Source organism: Thermobia domestica, chromosome 1 (genome assembly GCF_964235325.1).
Source record: "Thermobia domestica chromosome 1, izTheDome1.hap1.1, whole genome shotgun sequence".
In the NCBI taxonomy this organism is placed as follows: domain Eukaryota; kingdom Metazoa; phylum Arthropoda; class Insecta; order Zygentoma; family Lepismatidae; genus Thermobia; species Thermobia domestica.
Window position 1 is genome coordinate 302,078,289 of NC_137454.1, and position 23,414 is coordinate 302,101,702.

The 23,414-nt window shown below is 35.4% G+C and overlaps 1 protein-coding gene across 1 annotated transcript in view; it reads left to right on the forward strand.

The window, feature by feature from the left end:
* LOC145661725 (dnaJ homolog subfamily B member 14) overlaps nt 1-23,414 on the forward strand; it is a 79,895-nt gene that overhangs the window by 4,840 nt on the left and 51,641 nt on the right. The window contains exons 2-3 of the mRNA XM_081727061.1: nt 18,903-19,001; nt 21,382-21,457. Of these exons, the coding sequence (XP_081583187.1) occupies nt 18,903-19,001; nt 21,382-21,457 (175 nt within the window). The remainder of the gene's footprint in view (nt 1-18,902; nt 19,002-21,381; nt 21,458-23,414) is intronic.

Consider the following 23,414-nt stretch of genomic DNA (forward strand, 5'->3'; position numbering starts at 1 on the left):
GCATTGATCGAGTAAAACATTCTAGTTAATGGGTTTATTTGTGTTGACTGTTCCGAGCTTAAGGTATAAGAAAAAATGCATTAAGAGTAAATGATAAAGAAACTAACAGCGTTTGCACACGTCCGCGGCAATGACGGATCCGGTTCCGACAATGCCGGTGATAGAATCGGCGGCAATGTAATCAAATTGTAGCTTGCACACGCTTTCCGACCCGGCAAAAAAGCCGTGGAACTCCCGGGACCGGCAAATGCAGTCGGCCAAACCGCCGACAATGTCGGTGTCGGCTCCGGCTTTCTCGGTGTCAATGCTTACTTATGCGTGGATGCACACATAGCCGGCTTGCTGATAGGTTTCTTCAATCTAGCTACAGTGAGTGAGTGGCAAGGCGTTATGTATTCTTGTTTCTTTTCTTGTATTTGGATTTTCTGTTTACTTCGGTTTTTCTGTTATTTTTTCCACATCACTTCAGTATATAATGAAGAATGAAATAAAATGGCTGAGGTACCACAAATATAGCGGCTTGCTATTTACATAAATTCTCAGCAAGGGAAATTCAGATTTTGTTTGAATTACCCAACTACGGCAACGCGGAAAGTGAGTTTCTCATATGTATGTGTAGGGTTACCAGATTTTGTAAACGGAAAACCGGGACACTAATCCCAGACAATATACTCGTATGAGGTCAGGGTTCCTACTCATTTGGTTGGAATCAATTAATTACCTATCTTTCCCAGGTTAGTACTCACAATTTTCCAGTTCATTCTATACACGGTTAACAAAGGATGTATAAAGAATGTGAAAATATAACATTAGAAGAGCTGCTTGCCGCTCCTTATTCTAAATTCCGATTTGTTGTGTTTAACAGGCCTTAAATATTGCTCCAGTTACGACACACCGTCCCATTTATGACTGAAGAGATACTTTTTTTTTTCTTTGTTGCATCATCTGAGCTAAAACACTATCGTGAAAGAAATACAAATATAACATTTAGCAAGAAAAATACTATATTAATGTCAGAGATGGAGTGGGTCAGTGAGTCAACAGGACGTGACCCACTACGACCCACCACCCACTCTGAACCACCGACTCACTCGCACCCATCGACCCAGTCTGCTCAGTGCATTGTAGACAGCATCTTTTGAAAACTGATCAATTTGTCTATGTTTTACTTTCAAGGCTTCTTTTTTTTCTTCCTTTTTCATTTGTTTCTGTTTACTTGGCTGAGCATGTCTAAGTGAAAAAAGAACTTGGATATTGATGGATATTGATATTTGTAATTGTAATAATAGCTAGCAATAGAACCTGGCTTTCGAAATACAGCCGTGAGTTTTTAGAGGAGCTAACTACTGAAAAAAAAAATACATTTTTGAATCATGTGTAATACATGAATTATTATATAAAATAATTGAATGTAACTTCGTGTGCCTGATCATCACGGCCAAATAGCAAGGCTAAATGAAATGACTTTTGGTATATAGTTAGGACCCAATTCCAACTGGGATGTTATACGCTTTTATTATATATACTAAGGGGGTGTCCCGAATTTTTGCGAAAAATTGAATATCTCATAAACCGTTCAATTTAGGTAGTACAAATCTGTATTAAAATAAATAGAACGTTTCCTAGCATTTTTTAATATTCTCTTTTATGGGGAGGAAGCACTTTCTATATATGGGAAATTGGTAGTGGGTTGATGTGTAAAAATAATCGAAAACGATCGATATTAGTTGAGAAACAAGAAATATAGTGTTTTGCATTATATATCCACTGCTTTTTTGTTATAATAATTGCTGAAGCTTGTGTTTATTATATAGAGCGTTCAGAACACAAGGTTATCAAACCATAAAGTTATGAAAAAATAAACATAAAATTTGTACTGGAAGCTTATTTACATGGAAATTTTAAATCTCGTACGGTATACTTATACACCAGCAATGTGAAACAAAAACGTTGACTTTCACTCTACACTGACAAAGAAATTAACTTCACTTCGCTTACAAAGATAGGTATAGCATAGCCACTGACTGATTAAAGTGCTTGATTGTAAAATTGTGCCTCAGAAGACGGCAGATAGGACGAAATAGATAGTTTAAATGAGGTTAACACGCAGCGCCTGAGAGCAGTATCGTCGTTGTTAGTTCCAATAATGGCGCAGATCTAGGCTGCTGACTGAAGTATAAAAGAACTAGTAGTTAAAAGTCTGTCACCGGGAAAAAGACTTTCTTTTCTATTGAAAGTGATATTTAAGAAATCATTGCCACAACATATGAATATATGCCCCTCTTGACTATTTTTAAATCCTTTTTTTTTTTTTTCTCTCTCTCTCTCTGGAAGCTAAACAACCCACAGGACGAAAGAATGAATGTGATTTTCAAACTCCTTGTTGTTGTTTAGTAAAATTAATTGGCTACACATATCTTCCGAAAACCTTTCATTTTTAAAATCTGAAGGACGAAAACCGGGACAAACAGGTGTCCTGAAAGCCTTTTTCGGGAGAGTTAATTCTTTCACTAAAAACCGGGACGTCTGGCAACCCTATGTATTTATGTATATTTGTTATCTTCTACAGCCGAAACTTACTAAAACGATTTAAATAAAGAGGTCGTTGGATTCGTTTTGATAGAGAATATATGTCTTAGCATATATAAAGTCATAATAAAAATCAACATGGCGGAAATGAACAAAATGGAGATATGAAGAAATTTTGAATCTGGGGTAGTTTGCCAGTGTTTATCCTGTTAATTATGCAACCCACTATATAGGGTATGAATAACCTTCATAATAAATAGAGCAACCCACATTATGCTTTATTTTTTTTGTTTAATTATGCTTTATTTATTTCCAAATTATACTTTATTGCTAATTTCATTACATATACATTAATCGTGTATAATGTATAATATTTACTATACATTACATATTTTAAATATCTTGATCTATTTATTAATATTTTATGCAACCAGTTTCTTTCATATCTAATGAATTTTCTACTTAATGCACTATAAAGAGATATGCTTTGATCGAGTCAATTTTTTCTATCACTTGTGTGCGTCTTAGAGATGCATATATACAGAAAGGGAAAGTAAGAGATGCCACCAAAAAGTACAGAAAGTGCTCAAGTTCAAGAGGTATACATAACAATATAGTGTGAAGTTCGTGTGTACTATTCATTGTTGCCGGAAAGTTTTCTTCTTCTTTTCCTTTTTCTTTTCTTTACATCAAAGGATTACACCGAAAAGTTTACAGAAATAAAAATAACCTTTTCATTGTTGAATTGGTATGTTTTGCACTGCAATGATTTTGCATTGTAAATATTGGTTTTAAAAAATATTAATACAGTATGTTAAACTTGCAGTTAAACAGAATTTTCCAAAAATTGTTCTATATATTTAAATTATGCTTTATACTCTATTTTCTAAAATTATGCTTTATTATGCTCGTAAAATTAGTTTCTTCTGGACTCTTAGACAACCACAACCATGTTCAAGGTACCAACCATATGTGTAAATTGCTGTTATGCTTTTTAGGCTTTCGGGTTGCCCTAATAATAAGAAAACAATGGTTTAAATCTCCATCATAATCGAAGAAGTAAGCATTCCCAAGCATAACGAAGGTTGTAAATAAAATAAAAGTAAGTAAAAACTAAAACACAACTACAGAAGGAACTGAAAAAGCACAAGGGGCGCAGTGGCTCAGTGATAGAGCGCTCACCTCCGGTGCTTGGGGTCCCTCGTTCGATCCCAGCTCGCGCCGTGTGGACTTGGTGGTGGGTTTTCTCGGAGTTCACCCCTTTCCTCCCACTTCATTCTATCATTTCATCCATTTCTCATCACCGTCTCCTTTAGCCTAACTGGCATAATCGTGGGACGTAAAACTTAGATTTCATTTCATTTTTGAAAAAGCACAAACAGAACAAGAAAATTTCCAGTCTTGTGGTTGCATGCTGCTTTACCCTATAGATCATAATAAAAATATTCTTGTACTCTGTGTCTAGTCTGGCATTTGTTCCCTAAAACGATTGTGGACTGAGTGAGATATCGTTTGTTTATTGCTGGACTCATGTTCTCTCTCTCACGTTCAAACTCAAACTACTTCTCAGCACCGGCATTACCGAAATGTGTGTGCAAAGCAGCGCCGGCACCAGTTTTGCCGGCCGGGGCCAGCATTGCCGGGAACGTGTGCAAACGCTGTAAGTCTTACTTGATGGATAACAATAAAAAATTATATAAAATGCAATGAAGTGAGAAACGAACCAAAGCATATATTATCTAATAAATAATAGCGTTTACAGTTTCGGCAAGGCTACTTTGCCAAAACTGTAATAATATTATTTATTAGATGGTAAATGCTTTAGTTAGAGTTTGTCTTTTATCTTATACAAGAAGTTCCAAAGATAGAAATAGTGGTCTTAAAATACTATACGAGATGAATGATTCAGCTCTTTGGGAAATCTGACCAGAATAAATTTGAGCAGTCAGGAATTAAGCAAGCTCAAATGATGGAAAATGTGTTACTAACAGAGAAAGAATTTCTGTGCTTTGAAGTTATATTGGGCAATTGAAACATCATCTTTAGATTTGGAATTGACATAGTTCTTGAAGAATAAAAACATAGCCAGTATTAAGAACGCAGTAGATACTTTGCATGAAATGACCCTTAAAGAAATGACTTCAACTTGTAAATTATTCATTGTAGCTTTGGAAAATTCAAGATTACTAATAAAACTCCAACTGACCAAAGCAGTATATATATTTTAAAATTATATATTTGTGTTACAGTTTCTGCTATGTAACATAAATATATAATTTTAAAAAATATATAATTTGGTCAGTTGAAGTTTTATTAGTAAATAACTTCAGTTTCAAACGTGGATACGCTTCTTCGACTGCTGTTGTTCATACCGAATTCAAGCTGTAAAAAAACAGAAATAAATTTCAATGTTAGTCGTAAAAACATTTGCGTTCTGCTACGACTCAGAACAACTCATGGCAGTTTGTTATTCTCACTAGGACCTTTTAGACAGTGTTGAAAAATAATAAATTTATACAAATTTAGTTTCCAAGGAGGACACGGTTTGGTACTGGCCACTGAGAAATGAGATTGATAATTTAAATGACTGTCGTGTGGATTTTCGGTAATGGCCGCGGTGGCTCAGTGGTAGAGCGTTCACGTGTAGTGCATGGGGTCATAGGTTCGATCCCAGCTCACGTCAGGTGAACTTTGTGGTGGACAGACCTCATGTGCGTGTGTTTTCTGGAAATTCTCCGTTTTCTTCCACTTCATTGCACTGTTTCCTTTATTTTTCACCATCACCGTCTCCTTTAGCCTAGCTGTCAACCGTGGGTCGTAAAGCTCAAGATGTCATTTTTTAAAAATTTTTCGATAAGTTAATTGATCTTTCCTATTGAATGTATATTATTTTGACATGAACAACGTTTCCTTTTTAGGTAGGGGGCGCGGTGGCTCAGTGGTAGAGCGTTCACCTCTGGTGCTTGGGGTCCCGGGTTCGATCCCAGCCCCCGCCAAGTGAACTTTGTGGTGGACAAACACCGTGCTCGTGGGTTTTCTCGGGGTTCTCCCGTTTCCTACCACTTTCTTCATTCCACCATTTCAGCCATCTCTCATCATCACCGTCTCCTTTAGCCTAACCGGCATAACCGTGGAACGTAAAACTCACAGATTTCATTTTTTTTCCTTTTTAGGTAAACCAAGTGTTCTGATAGGCCTTGAAATTATACGTACTTTCAGGGGCGAACCTAGGATTTGTTTCGATGATTTTTATCAGAATATGTAGTTTTTTTTTAAGTGTATTTTCCTCTTGTAATATAATCTAGTATTTGGAATGACTTTTTCTTATTTCTGAGCAAATAGGGCCAACCCTTTCCTAAGTTCGCCCCTGCGTACTTGTATTCATATGAATGATTTTATTATTATTACATGAGTTGCGATAAATTTTTAAATTTCTATGAATCAAACCAAAACGTAACAGTAACTTTATGTGGAATATAAAAGGCCTCACCCAATATTGAAAAGTTAATAACGCCGGTGATGTTAACCATGTTTATTAAGTTATTGATTGCCACAAACAAGTGTGTAATAAGAGTTAATGCAGTAGGAGGAGCTGTCGACAAAAATTTGAAATTTTACAGTTGAAATTTGGGTAAACTTCCTTAATTTTGTGGACAATGATGAAAACTTGATATCCGCTACGTAATTAGTGACAAGTTAATTATATTTCTCAAGAAAATGAAATCGTATGAAATCAAGAAGGAAATAATAATATAAAGAATAAGGAACAAATTCCCAATCGTTGGGTGAATACCTAATTCACAAGGTTGTAACGCAACAATGATATTATCCATTCTACTTTAATTTTCAGCGATCTAATTCCAAAAATATAATTAAAACTTCACCATCTTACTATTCTAGTTGCCGATTTCTACATATACAATTTAAAAATAAAACAATAAATACATTAAAGAAAATAAAAAAACATCATAATACAAGATTCTAAATAAAGCTGAAAAGACAAGAGAAATATTCTCTTTGCATCACTAACGGGAGATGACGTAAAAGAGAATTCTTCAGACTAGCACCATCACACAGAGAAATACTTAACAATTCATGTCTGAACATGACGTCACCCACGAATCACACGACAAAAACTACATATAAAGACCAGATTTAGGCATTGCAACAGGCACATTATCAGCAAATGTTTAAGACTTACTGTTAAGTATCGGAGTATCAATTTTATCGTATATTAATTTTGAAAACTCCATGCTCCTTTTGGACTCGTCGAAATAGCTGCTAGATGTTCAAATAGTAAGAATTACGTTTTGAAAATGTTATTCTATTAGAGAGTACTTCTCAGAATAGGAAGCAAAAAGCGCCGTATAGAAACTGCACTGTTCGGTCTGTCACATCATTTCCGCCCGAGTGAACAGTACAACTTTTACAAGTAGAACTCTCAGTGCATGAAAAATGCCTGAAGAGAACTAAAACCATTGAAGAGAAGTTGCAAAATAATGGAATTCATCATTCTACGAACGTAACACAATATACAGATAGTGTATATTGGAAATTACGTAATGTTCAGCCAAGACAATGGTTGTCAGCTACACACAATTGTGATGCTTTATTTTGGGTGGAGGTATTAAGTAAGTGATTAGAACTAATTAACACTAGATAATAAGGGACTGTACTTAGTGTATACGGACAAAATATCGTGGCCAGAACCTCGTCTCCAAAAATGTCATGTGGCTATAACCTTGCCGCGTAGAACCTGGCGAATCAAAATCTCCCCTTACCAAAACCTAGACGTCCAAAATCTCGCGATCCAGCTGAGTCAAAATTCAAAGTAACTGCTGAACTTCCTTTTTAAAATTAGCAAAATAACTTACTGTGTTGTATGTTTTGTTCTTTATTTATAATAATCATTTTCCAAGCATGCGTTGGAAATTATCTTCCACCGTATTTCAATGTAAAAACAATACAATCTCTGAACAGTGAACACTGATGAAACGTGATTATTCATCCGTAAATGAAGGGTGCCCACTTTGCCTAACAGTTTATCAGCTGTCAATCACAGATAATAATCACATCCACCATTTTAGGTCAAATGCCAATTCCCATTACGTCTAACGATTTTATAGGAAGGAAATACCCCCTATACAGAAGATCTAGCAGGGTTCCCATGCTTATACATGAATGACAGAAACTCATATACAAAATCCACATTTATTTCAACTAAATATAACATATAAAATATTTCAAATATACAAAAAATAACTTACATCAAAGAAATTACTACAATCATATTAATAACTTATCATAATGAACTAAGTTTGCTAAAAAAAAAAAAAAAAAAAAAAAGATACTAATTTCAAATAACTATAACAAGGGATATTCCAAATATAAATTATTGTAAATTACTTCAATCATATTAACAACTTATCATAATAAAGAACTGTTTGCTATAAAAAAAATTTAAAAAAAAAAACTAATTTCAAGTAACTAAGTATGTAAAATATTGTAGCTAAAGAGTGTGAATACACACACAGTCGTCCGGAAAATGAACTTGGATCCCTTGTGCTTCTGAACGCCCCATAAAAAATAAAATAAAAATAATAATAATAATAAAAACCTGTTGGAGCTAAATTTATCCTATAACCCAAGTTTTTTCGAAACGCATAAAATTAGTTTGAATTGATTGATTACAGTTTTGTATCAGTAGCAACGTTATATGAGACAGGGTTTATTTTTAAAGTGTTATCCGAATCATTCATTTTGAAATTTTACGTCGGATCGCAGTCAAAATCTATACAACAAATTCCAGACGTCTCGGGCCTCTACCCTCAAATTTTAATGTTAAAAGACCGAAAATTGCGCCATGTAACGTGGTATATACATACACAGACGAATAAATGTAGCTGAAGTCGTTCCAGGAGCCTCACGGCAATGATGTGACAATAAGTATCACGCTTTGTTTTCTGAATACAACTGAAAAAACTCGTTTCCAAGATAATTCTTTTATTTATTTTTTAATATCATTTCTACAAGTAGTCCTACCTTCGACCACGACACTTTCTTGCAGGTTAACTGATAAGAATTAAACAATATAATAAACGCTAAAAACAAGGGAAAAAAGAGAAAATAAATTTAGATAATCACATTGACCTACTATAGCCATGAGAAATCAAAACAATCAAATCACTTTAAAGTTGTCCATAGCCTGGAGTCCGGTGCACAGAACTTTTATTTTATTTTATTTTATTTATTTATTTGTGTTTGGCTGCGTAATCGTTGCTTTTGTCAACAAGGGCTTTTAAATGTAAGTGTCTGTGAGTTATTTGTGTGTAAGTATGAAAACCCTGCCAGATCTATATATTAACAACCTCCTCACATCGTGCCTAAATTGCATGGGGATGACGTACTTAAGACGATCGGAGATTGTTACTACTCATTGTCTGAAATGAGTAGGTTGAAATGATTGCAGAGGAAAGATAACACATTTGAGTTTCATTTAAGAAATATATAATTTCAAATAATATCAAAGTGTAAAAGTGTATGTTCATGTATGAATGAGTATAACTAGTCAGATCACATATCGCCATCATCTGGAAATTCTATCACGAATAATCCGCACATAGCTGAGATACACATACCTTAATTCTGATGAATGTCTGGACTGGATGTTGATGCTTCTTAATACGGGATCTCCAGCTTGGAAAGTCGATAGGCGATAATAACCGACTAGATGCCAACCATACTCCAAGTCTATGGTTGTTGTTGATGAAATAGATCTCCCTTGATCTATTTAATGGAATGGATAGCAGCTCACTGGTTAGCTGCCAGCGGTTACTAAAGTGGTTATCTAAAGCTCCTTCACTTCTGATGAACTTCTGGTCTCATCTGATCACAATCCTCTCCAACGAGAGGTTTTTGTTCTTCTTTCCAGACAATCTGGAATTCGTTTCGTTGTTCTTTTCTGTCTACCTCAGCTATTGGTGAAACATTGGTTTCAACCCGAATTACATCGTGACCAAATTCCCAGACTAACAACTTCTGCAAAACTGACAGTTATGCCACAGTCAAAAGTGTGTCAATGTTACATACATCATTTCACATTGATGACTTTTCATATTTCGTACACAAAGTTACAAATCACAACAAACACATAAATTGACGACTTAGCGTCTAGCCATAACATTCAGTAATTACATTCAACACATTTACTAACCATTGACGTCAGTAAACAAATAAACAAACAAATACACGTGCGTGTATTACATGACAACATTTCAGCATTATTACAATTCAATCTTTTTAATTTAACTTTGAATAACTATGAATTTCCATCACCAAAATAATATAACAAAATCATATACCTCTACAATATGGAGTATTTCCTTCCTGATAAAATCGTTAGGCCAAGTGGGAATTGGCATTTCACGTAAAATGGTGGATGTGATTATTATCTGTGATTGACAGCCGATAAAGTGTTAGGCAAAGTGGGAATTAGGCCAAATGACGAGTAAATCGACCGTCACATAGAAGTTACGTAAATTTAGATTACTCACAGCTCATGTGGGAATTGCCTGCGGTATACAGTAAATACAGGATGACGCACAAAAAGTAGCTCGTATGTCAAATCCTAGGAGCCTCAATGGCCAAAAGGAATATGGAGGGATACTTAGCATAACAAGTTTAATTATTTCCGTGCTTTGGAAAATCGCGTTGTTCGTGATCTATTTATGATTAACTTAAATTGAATTTGTTCACCTCAAAATTTTAGAATAATAAACAATAAGGAAAATTTGGTATTTATTTATTAAAAAATTCAATTGGGGAACGTATTACAAGTTAGTAAATACATATAATAATAAAAAACGTATTAGAGTAAAGCCCACGTTGTTCGAATCTGCGATATCAGGTGTTTCAGTATATACCCAATCCAGCCTCTCACAATTCGGTTTAATACCTTCCCTCTCTATATCCGGGGACAGAATTTTCTAGAAGAAAGTGTGCTCTGAAGTTCATGTTATTCCCATGTAAAAATTCCTTTATTCATGTACTATTGGTACGAAAAGTAACGCATTAAGATAATGTAAGTTTATTTAAATACTGAAAATTTATTGTGGTCAGAGGAAAGAAGAGTTTTAAGCTTAGCTTGCAACAGATCTTTGTTGTCGTTCATCAGGGAATTGACTTCACACAAAGACATTTAATGGAGGCTGTACTCATATTTATTGTGAAATTGCGGAAAATGCTTCCTGTGCTAATTGAATTGAAAGTAGTTCCTGTGTGTTATGAAGAGATTACTAAAATGTTCGGAGGGAAAAGAATACCGACTGTCCGTTCCATATTTGAGAGTATCAGTAAAATAGAGAGTCCTGTCCCATAACAGTTTCTTGGAACATAAAATCTATGCGTATTATATAGAAGTGTCCATTAATGCAGGTCTCGCTGTGTATATATTATTTTTAATACATATACACTACAGCGATGTTTTGAACATTCTACATTGAAGAAATTGCTATGGCAAGATTTTATCGTTAAAGTTTCGTTCTAGGCGAGATGTCGTTCCGCGAGATTGTGGCCCACGAGGTTTTTGTTGTCCAAGGACACATTACAACCGAGGAGGGCGCTCTATCACTGATCTACCGTAGCCTCTTTCAGCCAGATAGTATAGTCATAGAAACGTACTGACAAGGGGTGTTAGAGTCAGCTCAGTCACTCAATTGAAAAATTAAATAGCTTCATTGGCATCTTTCGCGGAATCAATAAGGTTAACGTTTTTTTTTCCTTTCTTCAAATTCTAGGATGCAAGCTTCTCATTTCATACGTAAAGCATTTCCGGTGGTTTTCCAACGTATTTTCAAATTTATTTTTGCAATAGTGTTTCAAACACTATCTCTAAGAGCGAAATCAGCTGTAGACAAACAGTCTTCAGGCTATGTTCTCTCTTTTTGGTGATTTTAGAATCTTCAAATTTCTGAATTGCTTTGTAATACATACAAAAGGCTTTGATACTGTTGTGTGTAAGTTATAAAGTGAAATAACCTCAATAATAATTTTCAGTATTCGTTTGTTGATGGTTTCTTTTTTACAATGATTTATACTGCTTGTGACAAGGTATGAGAGATGGTATTTCCGTAACAATACTGAAATTCCACAACTCTGAGGAATGTACATTATGCATATGCTTTTGCTAAATGCTTCAGTATCCTGTAAGAAGGGAGAAGAAAAAAATAGAAATTATCAGTCGCTTAGAAGCTTGTGGAGCGGTAGCATGATGCCATTTTGTCACATGACAATATTGACTGGTAGAAATCATGGAGAATTTAGTAGATGAAGAAAAACTTGCATGATGAATCGGATTTGTAAGGGCACATGAGAAAATGAAAGGAGTATATGTATGCTAAAAGCAGCGAGTAAAACAAAATAATTAAATAAATAAATAAAAGTCAACAAATAAGTAAATCAATAAAAGTAATAAGTAACAAAATTTGTAAAAAGTAGTATACGAAGAAGAAGAACAAAGAAAATAACGAAGGAGATATATATATTGGGTGTTCTAAAAATGACACCCATGGGCTACAGAGCACTATTCTACAAATCAAAATAAAGTGAAAAATATATACAAATTGTATACTTTTCAAGTTCTTGTCTGGAGACGCGAAGTACACTACACAGCCACATCGCAGATAAACAACCGTAGACTATAACTTCCGAACTACCAAATAATTACATCAATTTTTTTGAGACAGTAGTTCAAGTCCACTAGCACCAGTATTAGAGTAGCAATCGATTACCTTCTTGATGGATTCATAGAGCAATGTTGATAGTTTCAAGTAATCTACGACGTTGTTCCCCATCTTTTTGGTGCGTTGGGGTATATACCGGGAAATACATACAAGGTGGATCATTTATTTTGTTTGGCATACTCTCAGTACTACAAGATTTCGCAGTGTTGGCAAACTAATATACAGTTGTAGAACTGCTTAGTTTATTACTATTTCAAATATACATGTTAAACGAAAACGTACAAATGATATATTTATTATTCATTGTTTGAAACTTAGATAATTACATATCACAAATATCTAGATTTTGGAGGTCTCTACAATAGTAACAACACAAGTGAGATGGGCGGGACAGTGTACATCAAAATACTTAAGTGTCGTATACACTACAATCCTGTTTAACCGAATCCTAATTGATCTTAATTTTAGGTTAACTGAATCGCGACTTACATTAAAAACACGAACTATGGGTACACTATTTGTTTTGGTCTAACAGTTATTTCTTAAAGAGCATTTCATTGTTATGGCGCGTTGAAGGCTTCATATGTTGTCATCAATGTCTTCTTTACGCTAAAATTATGTCAAATATACAGTACTGTATATCAGAAAATTTTTATTCCGATTTAACCGAATTTTCGTTCAGCCGAAGTACCATCGGTTCCATCAGATTCAGATAAACAGGACTCTAATGTACTACGGTCATGATATGGCACATTACAAACGAACAGAAAAGTAGTTACAAGGGATTGAAAATTTAACATTTTTTCAAAAGATTTTATTTTAAAAAGTTGTGTAGAAAAATATCATATCCAGCCACGTAGATGATTTCCAACAGACGTAAAGATCGTAATGCCGTTTACATCAATTTGTATCTCAAACCATTTCAGAAATTCGAAAAATATGAGTAGATATTGTTATACTGCGTAAAATGCCCCATGTATGAAGAATGTTTAAAATGACGGTTGTTTGCCGTGCTTCTCAGCAATAGTTTTTGGTAGTTGTAATTATAACGAATTCTCGCATTGCATAATTTTAAACAGTGTTGCAGACTTTACAAAAGCTTATCGTATCTACGGAACGGTTTGAAATATCAAATTGCTGTAAACGCCATTATAATTTCTTCGTCTGTTGCTAGCCATGTAAATCCTTAGATGTGATACATAATGTGAAGCCATTTTCGAAATGAGACCTTTAAAAAAAAAAAAAAAAAAAAAAAAAGTTCCTCGTAACTTTGTTACTATTTATTGGAAATGCGTCATATAATGATCATAGTATTCAGCAGTAAAGTGTACATTGCCCTGTCCATCTCGCTTACGGTTGTACTGTTGTAGGGACCTGCAAAAATTTGGATGTTCGTGATGATGTAGCATCTTCAATTTGAAATGCTAAATGTCTGATGTAGTGTTATACGTTGTTGGTTTGACAATACTGTTAATCTAGTGTTATTACAGAGTACGTCAAACGATACCCTCCCTATTAATATTTGCTTCGACACGCTCTTTCCGCCTGTCTAGTGGCTAGCGCACACGACTTTGGTGCACAGTTTCCCGGGTTCGATTCCTGGTGGAAGAGTATTTAAATTTGATGCGAATCCCACCTTAAACTGTAGCTCCATATATCATATATAACCTCATTGCTGACAAGGAACTCTAAATTTCAGCAACAAATAAAAATATATTCAGCGTCTTTTGCTCATTAGTTTAAATCTTACAAGAGAAGAAAATATGATAGGAGACGGTCATGCGCTTAATTAAAGGTACTTTCTCTCGTTTCATTATGTATAATATGTCAGTATTTTATCTTGAAGGTTGTTAAACGCTGTGCTTTGCTCGTGACTGGATCCTGTAAATAAGTGAACCTAAGGTAAACTAATTAGTCACCTGCTACTTCAAAAGTGGCATGTTCAATTTGACTAAGCCTAACGTAGTGAAACGATACCTGGACATTAATGATATGCTGCGAGTAACTTTTACCGCTTACGCACTTCTATTTTTCGTATTGTAAACATATTCAGCGCATGCTTACTTTACAGGTAGGTATTACGTTTAAAGTAATGGATCGATGTCATATGTGTCAGTCTCATGAAGGATGTTGTGAAGGTCATTTATGAAACAAAACGTGTCATATACCGATACAGGGAGTTTTATTCTTTGGCGTTTATAGGGTATTACTTTCATGCTTAGCGCGTGGAAACAACGTTACTGTATTACGTTGGTCCTCACTGCTGCCCAAATAATTAAAATTGGTTGAATTCTACAGATCTATCAATACGACTTTCTTTTTTAAAGATAAAGTTCTGTCTTTTCATTGTTCAATAGCTGAAGTAAATATAAGTTATCTTCTTTGTGAATGATTTTCATGATGAAATAATACATTAACTAAAGAGGGAAGGGGGGTAAAGAAGAGTAAACAATTTGAAATTATGCTGCGGTTACAAATATATGCAAAACATTAATACCTCTGATGAACGGACAACAATGGGACATGATCATCTATCCATAGGTTCAAAGTATCCGTTATACAGGAGCTAATTGACACTAAAATCACCAATCACTAATTTAGATTACTCAAAGTCCTTGTGCTAATTATATAATATATGAATGTAGTAAATACAGGGTGAGTCAAAAGTCTTTGGACACCTGCATAAGTTTGAAAATCGACGGGAAATGTAAAAAGTGATGATGGGAACAGAGGTTTGATGAGGGGCCGCAACTTTCGGAGTGTATGTCATTCATGGCCACCATCTTGAAATCCGCCATTTTGGATTCAAGTCTATTTTTTAAACGGGAAGGGGGGTGTATGAAACATCAAATAACACTAGCTTGAGCTCAGAAATTTAGTGGTGTAATTTTTTTTTTTTTTTTTATCTTGTACAGTTTAGAAGTCATTAATGTTCAAAGGTGGGAAATCACCTTGATACTGACCCAGTTCTCTCTTTATTCCAGGTGATCTAAAATGGGTCTGACATGTGAACAGAAGAGCGAAATCATCCTTATATCAGGGGAACGCAGCCACCGAACAATAGCAGCTGACTGCAACAGGCGGCACCCAGACAGAGAACCGGTATCGCACAGTGGCTCACGTGATCAGCAAATTCCGGGAGACGGGCTCTGTTCAAGATAGGGCACGTAGTGGGCGACCAAAGACTGCCACCAATGAGGAAACTACAACGGCGGTTGTTGCGTCGTTTGTGAAAAGTCCTAAACGAAGTACCCCTCGTGTATCCCTAGCATGTGCAATAAGCGAATCCTCCGTTGTCCGGATATTGGCATCCTTACAAGCTGCACATGCAACATAAACTGAACGAGGATGACCCTGATCGCCAGTTGGAGTTCTGCATGTGGGCTACTGAACAACACGAACTGGATCCTGCGTTTGCCAAGGGCATACTGTTCAGGGACGAGGCGTATTTCACTTTGAACGGGGAAGTTAATCGACATAATTGTCGATACTGGTGTGACGCAAATCCGAACTGGGTTGACCCGAGTCGAGAACATAGTCCAGCGAAGGTGATGGTGTTGTGTGGCATATGGGACACCCGCATCATTGGGCCATTTTTCATTTATAACACCTTAACTGCACCACAGTATCTGATGCTGCTGCAGGACTTTGTGTTCCCTGCCACACTGAACGCTGACGGCATTTTCCCATCTTATTTTCAGCACGATGGAGCCCCTCCACACTATGGACTTGGTGTCCGTGAATGGTTGGATGAACAACTGCCAAGGAAGTGGATTGGTCCCGTGGAGTGGCCACCCAGATCCCCTGACTTAACGCCCCTTGATTTTTATCTATGGGGACATCTTAAGCAGATAGTGTACTCCGTGATTTGAGACAATCCGTGATTTGAGACACCTGGAGGAACGCATCCAACAAGCCTGTGACCAAATTTCAGGAGACATTCTCCTCCGTGTGCAGTCAGAGTGGTTGCGGCGACTACAGTTGTGCATTGCACGGGATGGACAACACGTAGAACATGTGTTGTAGCATTTAGTATCAAGGTAATTTCCCCCCTTTGAACATTAATAACTTCTAAACTGTACAAGATAGAAAGAAACAAATTACACCCTAAATTCCTGAGCTCAAGCTAGTGTTATTTGATGTGTCATACACCACCCTTCCCATTTTAAAAATGACTTGAATCCAAAATGGCGGATTTTAAGATGGCGGCCATGAATGACATACACTCCAAAAGTTGCGGCCCCTCATCAAACCTCTGTTCCCATCATCACTTTTTACTTTTCTCGTAGATTTTCAAACTTATGCAGGTGTCCAAGGACTTTTGACTCACCCTATATATTAGTTCGAAATGTAAATAAAGGTTAATATCAAAATCTGTATTCAGTGTTTGAATTACGGTGGCTCAGTGGTAGAATGCTGGTGCGTGACAGTCACTGATTCAATACTCAAGACAAGTAAGTTTGTAGTGGACAACATCGTGTCTGTGGGTTTTCTTGAGGTACTCCCGTTTCCTACAACATTTTCATTCCACCAGTTCATCCATCATTCACTTACCTTAATCATAATTTCTCTTAGCCTAAAACATAGTCGTGGCACATTAAGCTGAAAAATTTCATTTCATTTGAGTTACGAGGGGGAATGAAGGAGAATTCCCGTCTGTAAAGAAACAAAAGTATCACTGTTACATGATCGTGCACTGAAAAAAAATATACTGAGATGGACAAACACCGTGTGCGTGGGTTTCCTCGGGGTGTTCCCGTTTCCTCCCACTTTCTTCATTCGACCGTTTCATCCATTTCTCATCATCGCCGTCTGCTTTAGCCTCGCCAGCATAATCGTGGGACGTAAAGCTCCAAAAATTTCATTTCATTTTTGCGAAATATACTGCATGTGTACACATGGGAAAGAAAGTATTTGACAATTGACAAATTTTCTTTTGTCAATAACTCGAGGACAAATGAATTAATTTGGATCTTGTAGTTGCTATCCTTAGAATAGTTATAACTTGATAACTTGTCAAAATCGATACTCTAATAGGTTATTTTTTGTTGAGTTATTAGGAAAAGAAATTTTGTCAACTGAAAAATGCTTTCTTTCGTGACTGTACTAATTTTCTTTCCAAGTACATATCTTCGCAATCAAAAATTTATTTAATTCACATATTAATTGTAGCTCTGGTTTAGTGGCTAGCTCGCCCCTTTGTTACACACACACACCCAGGTTCGATTCTGTGTGTGAGCGCCTTAAAATTTGAACTCAACGATTGTTGGCATTGCACTTCAAACTCATATAGCCTCGCCACTGAAATGGACGTTAAACCCCAATACAACTAACCAGACATATTGGCCGTAGCTACTAGAAGTAAAACTAACGTAATAGCATGCGACATTATTATTAATACTGATAATGTAGATACAACTCGTTCAATTTTTATCGTAAAACAAATTACGCTTGTTCCTTTATCTTTGAAGTTATTTGAGAAGATGCAAGTCTCAAAAGAAAGGAAAGAAAATTTTTAGAGAAGGGAAGCGTTTCTTATAGAATTTTTGACCGTACAACTGGCTTTCAACGTTGAAGGTTTTGTAGATTTTCCTACCAGAAAGCATTTTCTTGTAGATAAAGAAAATAAGAATTTTAACTTCAAACTTGCATCTGTTTTGTGTGGTGATTCAACAGGTCATTGACTTATGGCAAAAACATTTTGTGGGTAAGAGATTTTTCTGTGCTAAATACGTATAAACTGGGAATAATTTTTCTTATGTTATGAAGGCGTTAGTAAAACGTAGTGTGTAAAATACGACTGTCGGTGTCATGTCAGAGTTCGTAGAGAGGGAGAGTTCTATCCCGTGTGCTGAAAAAAAAAAAAAAAAAAATCATCGAGTGTCCGTTAAGGGAGGTTTCGCCGAATAACTTTGTTTGTAGTAGACAAATAGTAATATAGTTCATTTCATATTTTCGAAATGCATGTCAGAGACATAAATCTAATTGAGGAAAAAAAACTTCCAATTAAAAAACATAATAATTGCCAATGCAAGTGACGGATTCTGCGTAATATACTAAAGTGTCAACCTGTAGGTTTCAGCTGAATCAGGATTTCAGCAAAAGTAGCCAAGCCATTATCTTAATTTCTGCATTGAAACTCAAGAGAAACGCGAAGCTGACGTCTGTGCAGACTTGTTCAACTTGAACGACAAGACAGTTTTCGACCGATTTCATATATTGCTGCTTGATACTAGTGAAAATAGGTAGTATCTTTTGAGATTCCGCTAACAATTGTCGTTGCGAAGTTGAATTAGGTTTATCGCATTCCAAATTACAAAATGACTGCCCACGTTTATTGAATACCATACTTGTTGCTGTTGTCTCCTAGTATCAGCAAATGTGCGTAAGGTCTCTTCAGAGCTTTCTTTTCCTATTAGCATAAGAATGACAATGATTCGTTGTTTTCAAAAAAGTTGCACGAAGTTAAAAGTAGTTTGGTATACATCAGGTTGTTCTTAACTCCGTAAAATGTCCTATCTATCCAGTATATATAGTGGATAAATAAGATAGCTATTAAGTAATTTATACAAGAAATTTGATGTGAGTAGATTTATAAATTATACATTATTGTTGTTATTTCTTTGTTAACAGACCTTCTAGAGCGTCTCAGCAAAATAAACGGTGCTACAAATATGGGCTCTCAAACCAGGCAACCTGGTCCGGATGATATGCCAAGGAAGAGACGGCCAGGTAAGTCTTAACTTACTAAACTTACTACTTACTAACTTAACTTATTTAATTGGAGAGGTTTGGATTTTACAGGATGAGGACATCGAAGTGGTACCTCATCCCAAGAACTAACCTCAGTGAACTCTTATTTCGAAAACTGAAGGATTCATTGCGAGGCCGAGGCCGAATCAGCGCAGAAGTGCTCTCGGAAGTAACATTTTCCAATGTCTAAAAGACATATATATATATATATATATATATATACACCCCGTTGAGGGAAAGCGACATGATTGTCTTGACAATGGAGATATATTGACATCAAATAACTGTATTCATATTGTACAGAACTTGGTTGTGCTAACTAGTAAAACACACTGCATTTGTGGTTGTGTCTTTGTCATACTCAGTGTATATTACTTGAAATCAAATATTTATGTTCATATACAGTGTATGATGCTACGGAAGTTTACCTTGAATTATTTTACGGTTGTAAAGCGAAAAATACCGATATTCATTATGCGAAAGTATGATAAAAAGAGTATGAAATAAAATTGTGTTGAATTTATAAACAAACCATTTTAAAAGAGTTAAATACTTACTGTCCAGTGCAATGTAGAATTTTTGCAGTTTGCAAAATGGGTAAGATATTCTACATGTGCATATTTTACTTTGGTTGTTTACTGATTAAGATTCTTCGAGTATCCTAGATACCTTTTCAGTTTCTAAACGATTACATAATACCGAAAGAGAAATGTATTCTTTCAACTCCCGCAGCATTAACTGCGTAATTAGTTTTATTACTTTCAACTTCAACAGGGAATTAAAATTATATGGGCGTATGAGAGGATGGTTCAAATCAACAAAAATTTGGCTACTTACCAATGTAAGTCACAAGAAGCGAGCATGTCGGGATTGGCGCTTCATTTAAAACAACATTTACATAATATAAAACAAGTTAATGTAATAGGTTCAGCAAAATCAAAGAAACAACGGGAGATTAAAGAATCATTCTTTTTACATAAATATAGGGTGTCTCAAAAGTCCCCTGACATTGGGTAACTCTGTTATTATCAGAGTTACAACAAAATGTAAGAGGGGAAACCGTCTCCAAATATGATGTTTTCAATCTAAAGTGGATGATTTTTTTTTTTTTTTTTTAAATCGGACGAGTCGTTTGGGCTGTACACTTTTTTTTTTTTGGCCTAATGTTAAATGAAAATGCAACATTGCCATTTACCTGGACTCACAATATAAGTGTATGAAGTTACTGTCTTTTACGCTAACATGTCGATGGCCAGCCCTCATTTTAAACAACCCTAATATTTGAAAATTTATAAGTGTTGGTGCAGTATATGTTACTTTGAAATATATAATTTTATTAGTTCTAGAAATTTCAAGAATTTAAGTGAAAACTCGAAATCATTACACCTTTATACTGCACTGTTGTAAGTGGTACAGCTACGATACAAGAGCGAACTTCTGCAGAAAACAGTTCCTGGGATTTTACATACTATCAGGTTACATGTTCTCAGATTACATTATTGTGCGTTAATTGTATATTTTCCAAGAATGCACCATTATCTAAGACTCCATTAATTAATTTATATAAGAATATTGACTGCAATGTTACATTTGAATAATTGATTGTAAGGTACTCTTTCTAAATAGTCTGATTTATTATATTTCATAAGATAGATATATCTAAGCATTTTCTTTTGAATTATTTCTTTTCTTTTCTATTATTATACGTCTTGTATATTGGACAGCAGATAGTAGAGGCATATTTCAGTTTACTACGAACCAAATTATTATATAACAAAAGAAGGTATATGGATATCGTAAAATTCTCGAATCTTCCTTATAACAGTACCTACGATTCTATAAGCTTCATTAGTAATATTATCAATATATGCTTTTAAATGCCACATTGTGACTGAATGTTACACCGAAATCCTTGCATTGGTATTTTGTTTCGAGTTTGGTACCTTCAACATAATACGCGGGTTATCGCAAAAGTCATGGTAACTTTTTTTTTTTTTTTTTTTCGAGAATAGTAAGGAATAAAAGAAATCTGAAATATACAAATGAAAAGTTAGTTCGTATTATGTAAACGTTACATGTAGGAAGTTGTATGAACACACATATCACCATTAGGATATAGCACGAGAAAAGTGAAAAGAAAAAAAATATTGTCTTTTCAGAAAGTTCAGAAGAATCAGTATTGCAGGAGGTATTAGTTACGATTGACATTCGGGCGAGACTCAATAGAAGTCGATGTTAGAAAAAGAAGTCAAATACAAATGCAATTTCAAATACCATTTACAAATTTAATAAATTAATATCTCAAATGTATTAGAGTTTAATGTGGTAATTATGTATTTAAACCAGTTGATGCTTTCAGCACCCAGACAAGAAGAATCCAAACCTTCGGAAGAAAATGCGGAATATACAAGAGAACAGTTAGATGAAGTCAGAAGGTACGTATATTACTATTATTGTGCTTGACTTTGTGAAATTCAGTTGAAATTTTAGATTTGTTTCAGACCGTTTATCATTACTAGATACAAAGCATATATGTAACTATTCACATGTAGTTACATATATTTTACGACAGGCGTTCAAATAGAATCCAGTGTCTTTTTGGGGGAGAGGCCATTTTGGAGCAATCACACAATGTTTCATGGTTCGATGAATGATACTGCCTTCACCCCATCGATGGATAGGTCAGAATCCGTCGTCTTCCAGGGTATCAACTACTCGAGACGTGCACAATAGGATGACGGTAGACCGGTGGTAGCTTCATTATGATTTAGGGGACCTTCACATGGTCATTCATAAGCCCAGTAGAGCGTGTGGAGAGCATTATGACGACTCATAGCTATCAACAGGGCAATGCTGATCACGTATAGCCATCCAGGTTGGTTTTCTCTCTAGCTGGAAATGACATCTTTCAACAGGACAACGCTCCTTTTCGCAAGGCCAGCGTTGTGCTGCATTGGTTCAAGGAGTGTCCCCGAAACTCACCGATCTTAAGCTAATTGAACACTTTTGGGATGGCAGATCCGATTTCATCTACCACCTCCACAAAATTTACAGGAATTAAGTGACTCGTGTATGCAGATGTAGTACATGATGCCTGCAGCCGCTTACCAAGGTATCATTGCTTCTATACGAAATCGCATTACTGATATCCTGAGGGCCAAAGGTGAACATACCAGATATTAGGTAGGTGATCATAATGTTCTGGCTGTCAGTGTAGATCAGGACGTGCACCGTTCATAAGCAAACTACTGGTTACATGGAAAAATAACCAGAAGAGGCAAAAACTGTTCAGCTTTCATATAGCAAATGATATTTACTAAAGAGCTCCTTTCAGCAGACGTTGATGTTCCAATTTGGCGTCCCCCCTTTAGTGCAGTTACAAGTAGAATTTTACTCCATACTACCGGTAAATCTATCAGCTCAGTTTCATCTATAATACATTATAAGTACGATGTACAGGAAAAGCATTATTTAGCAACCAGATTTTCAAGTAGCTCAAGAATTTCAAGAATTTCAGTCTTTCTTGTTGAAACTCCTTGCTGTCGAAAATAAAGTTACTGTTGGCTTTCGAATTGATAATGTGTTCTTGTGTCTGCGCATGAAAGCATAAAATCAGTCCTTACCTGCTTTCTTCTCCTTGCCAGATGGATGACGAAAATTGTTGCGAACAGCAAATTAAAATGCTAAAATGCATATATTCCTTCTTGTTAGTCCACAAACTACTCCCTCCGTTTCCAGTAAGTAATTTACTAGTTCTTTCTCCGTATCTTCTGAGAAAATTGGTTTATGTCCTAGGCACTCTTGTTTTGTATGTACTGTATTTTTTTCCTTGTTGTTCGCGAGTCGAAACAGAGTTCTCAGATTACTTTGACATTTTCAAATAACCCAGCATTTTTTCACGTACAGCTGCTTTGACACGTGTCATTTGGGTGGAATTCCAAAGTGTTCTCTTTCAATCCTTTCCCAAAACATCCTTCTTTGACATAACTACAATGAAAAGAAAAATAAGTTTGTTTCATTTTCTTAATTGACACAATTATCTAGATAGTTAGTAAGTCTACACAGGTATAACAATAGTATCATTGCAATTTCGAAAACATTTGAAGCATTAAAGTTTCATTCTCAGTAAAAGCTCGCGATCAGTACAAAAATTTCAACGCGATATAATAGAATTGCAAAATCCATATCCTAAGTAAACACTAAATTTTGATATTTGTAATTCTTGGTATTCTTATAGCTTCGTTCAATGTTTATATTTGCTCAATTACAAGGAGGACTGAAATACTTTTTTCATTAATTAATAGGCCTTATTTTTATAGTGGATAATTAAGAAATCCAGAAATAAATTAGACTATTTATCAAATTCCTGTTTTTACAATTCATATTGTAACG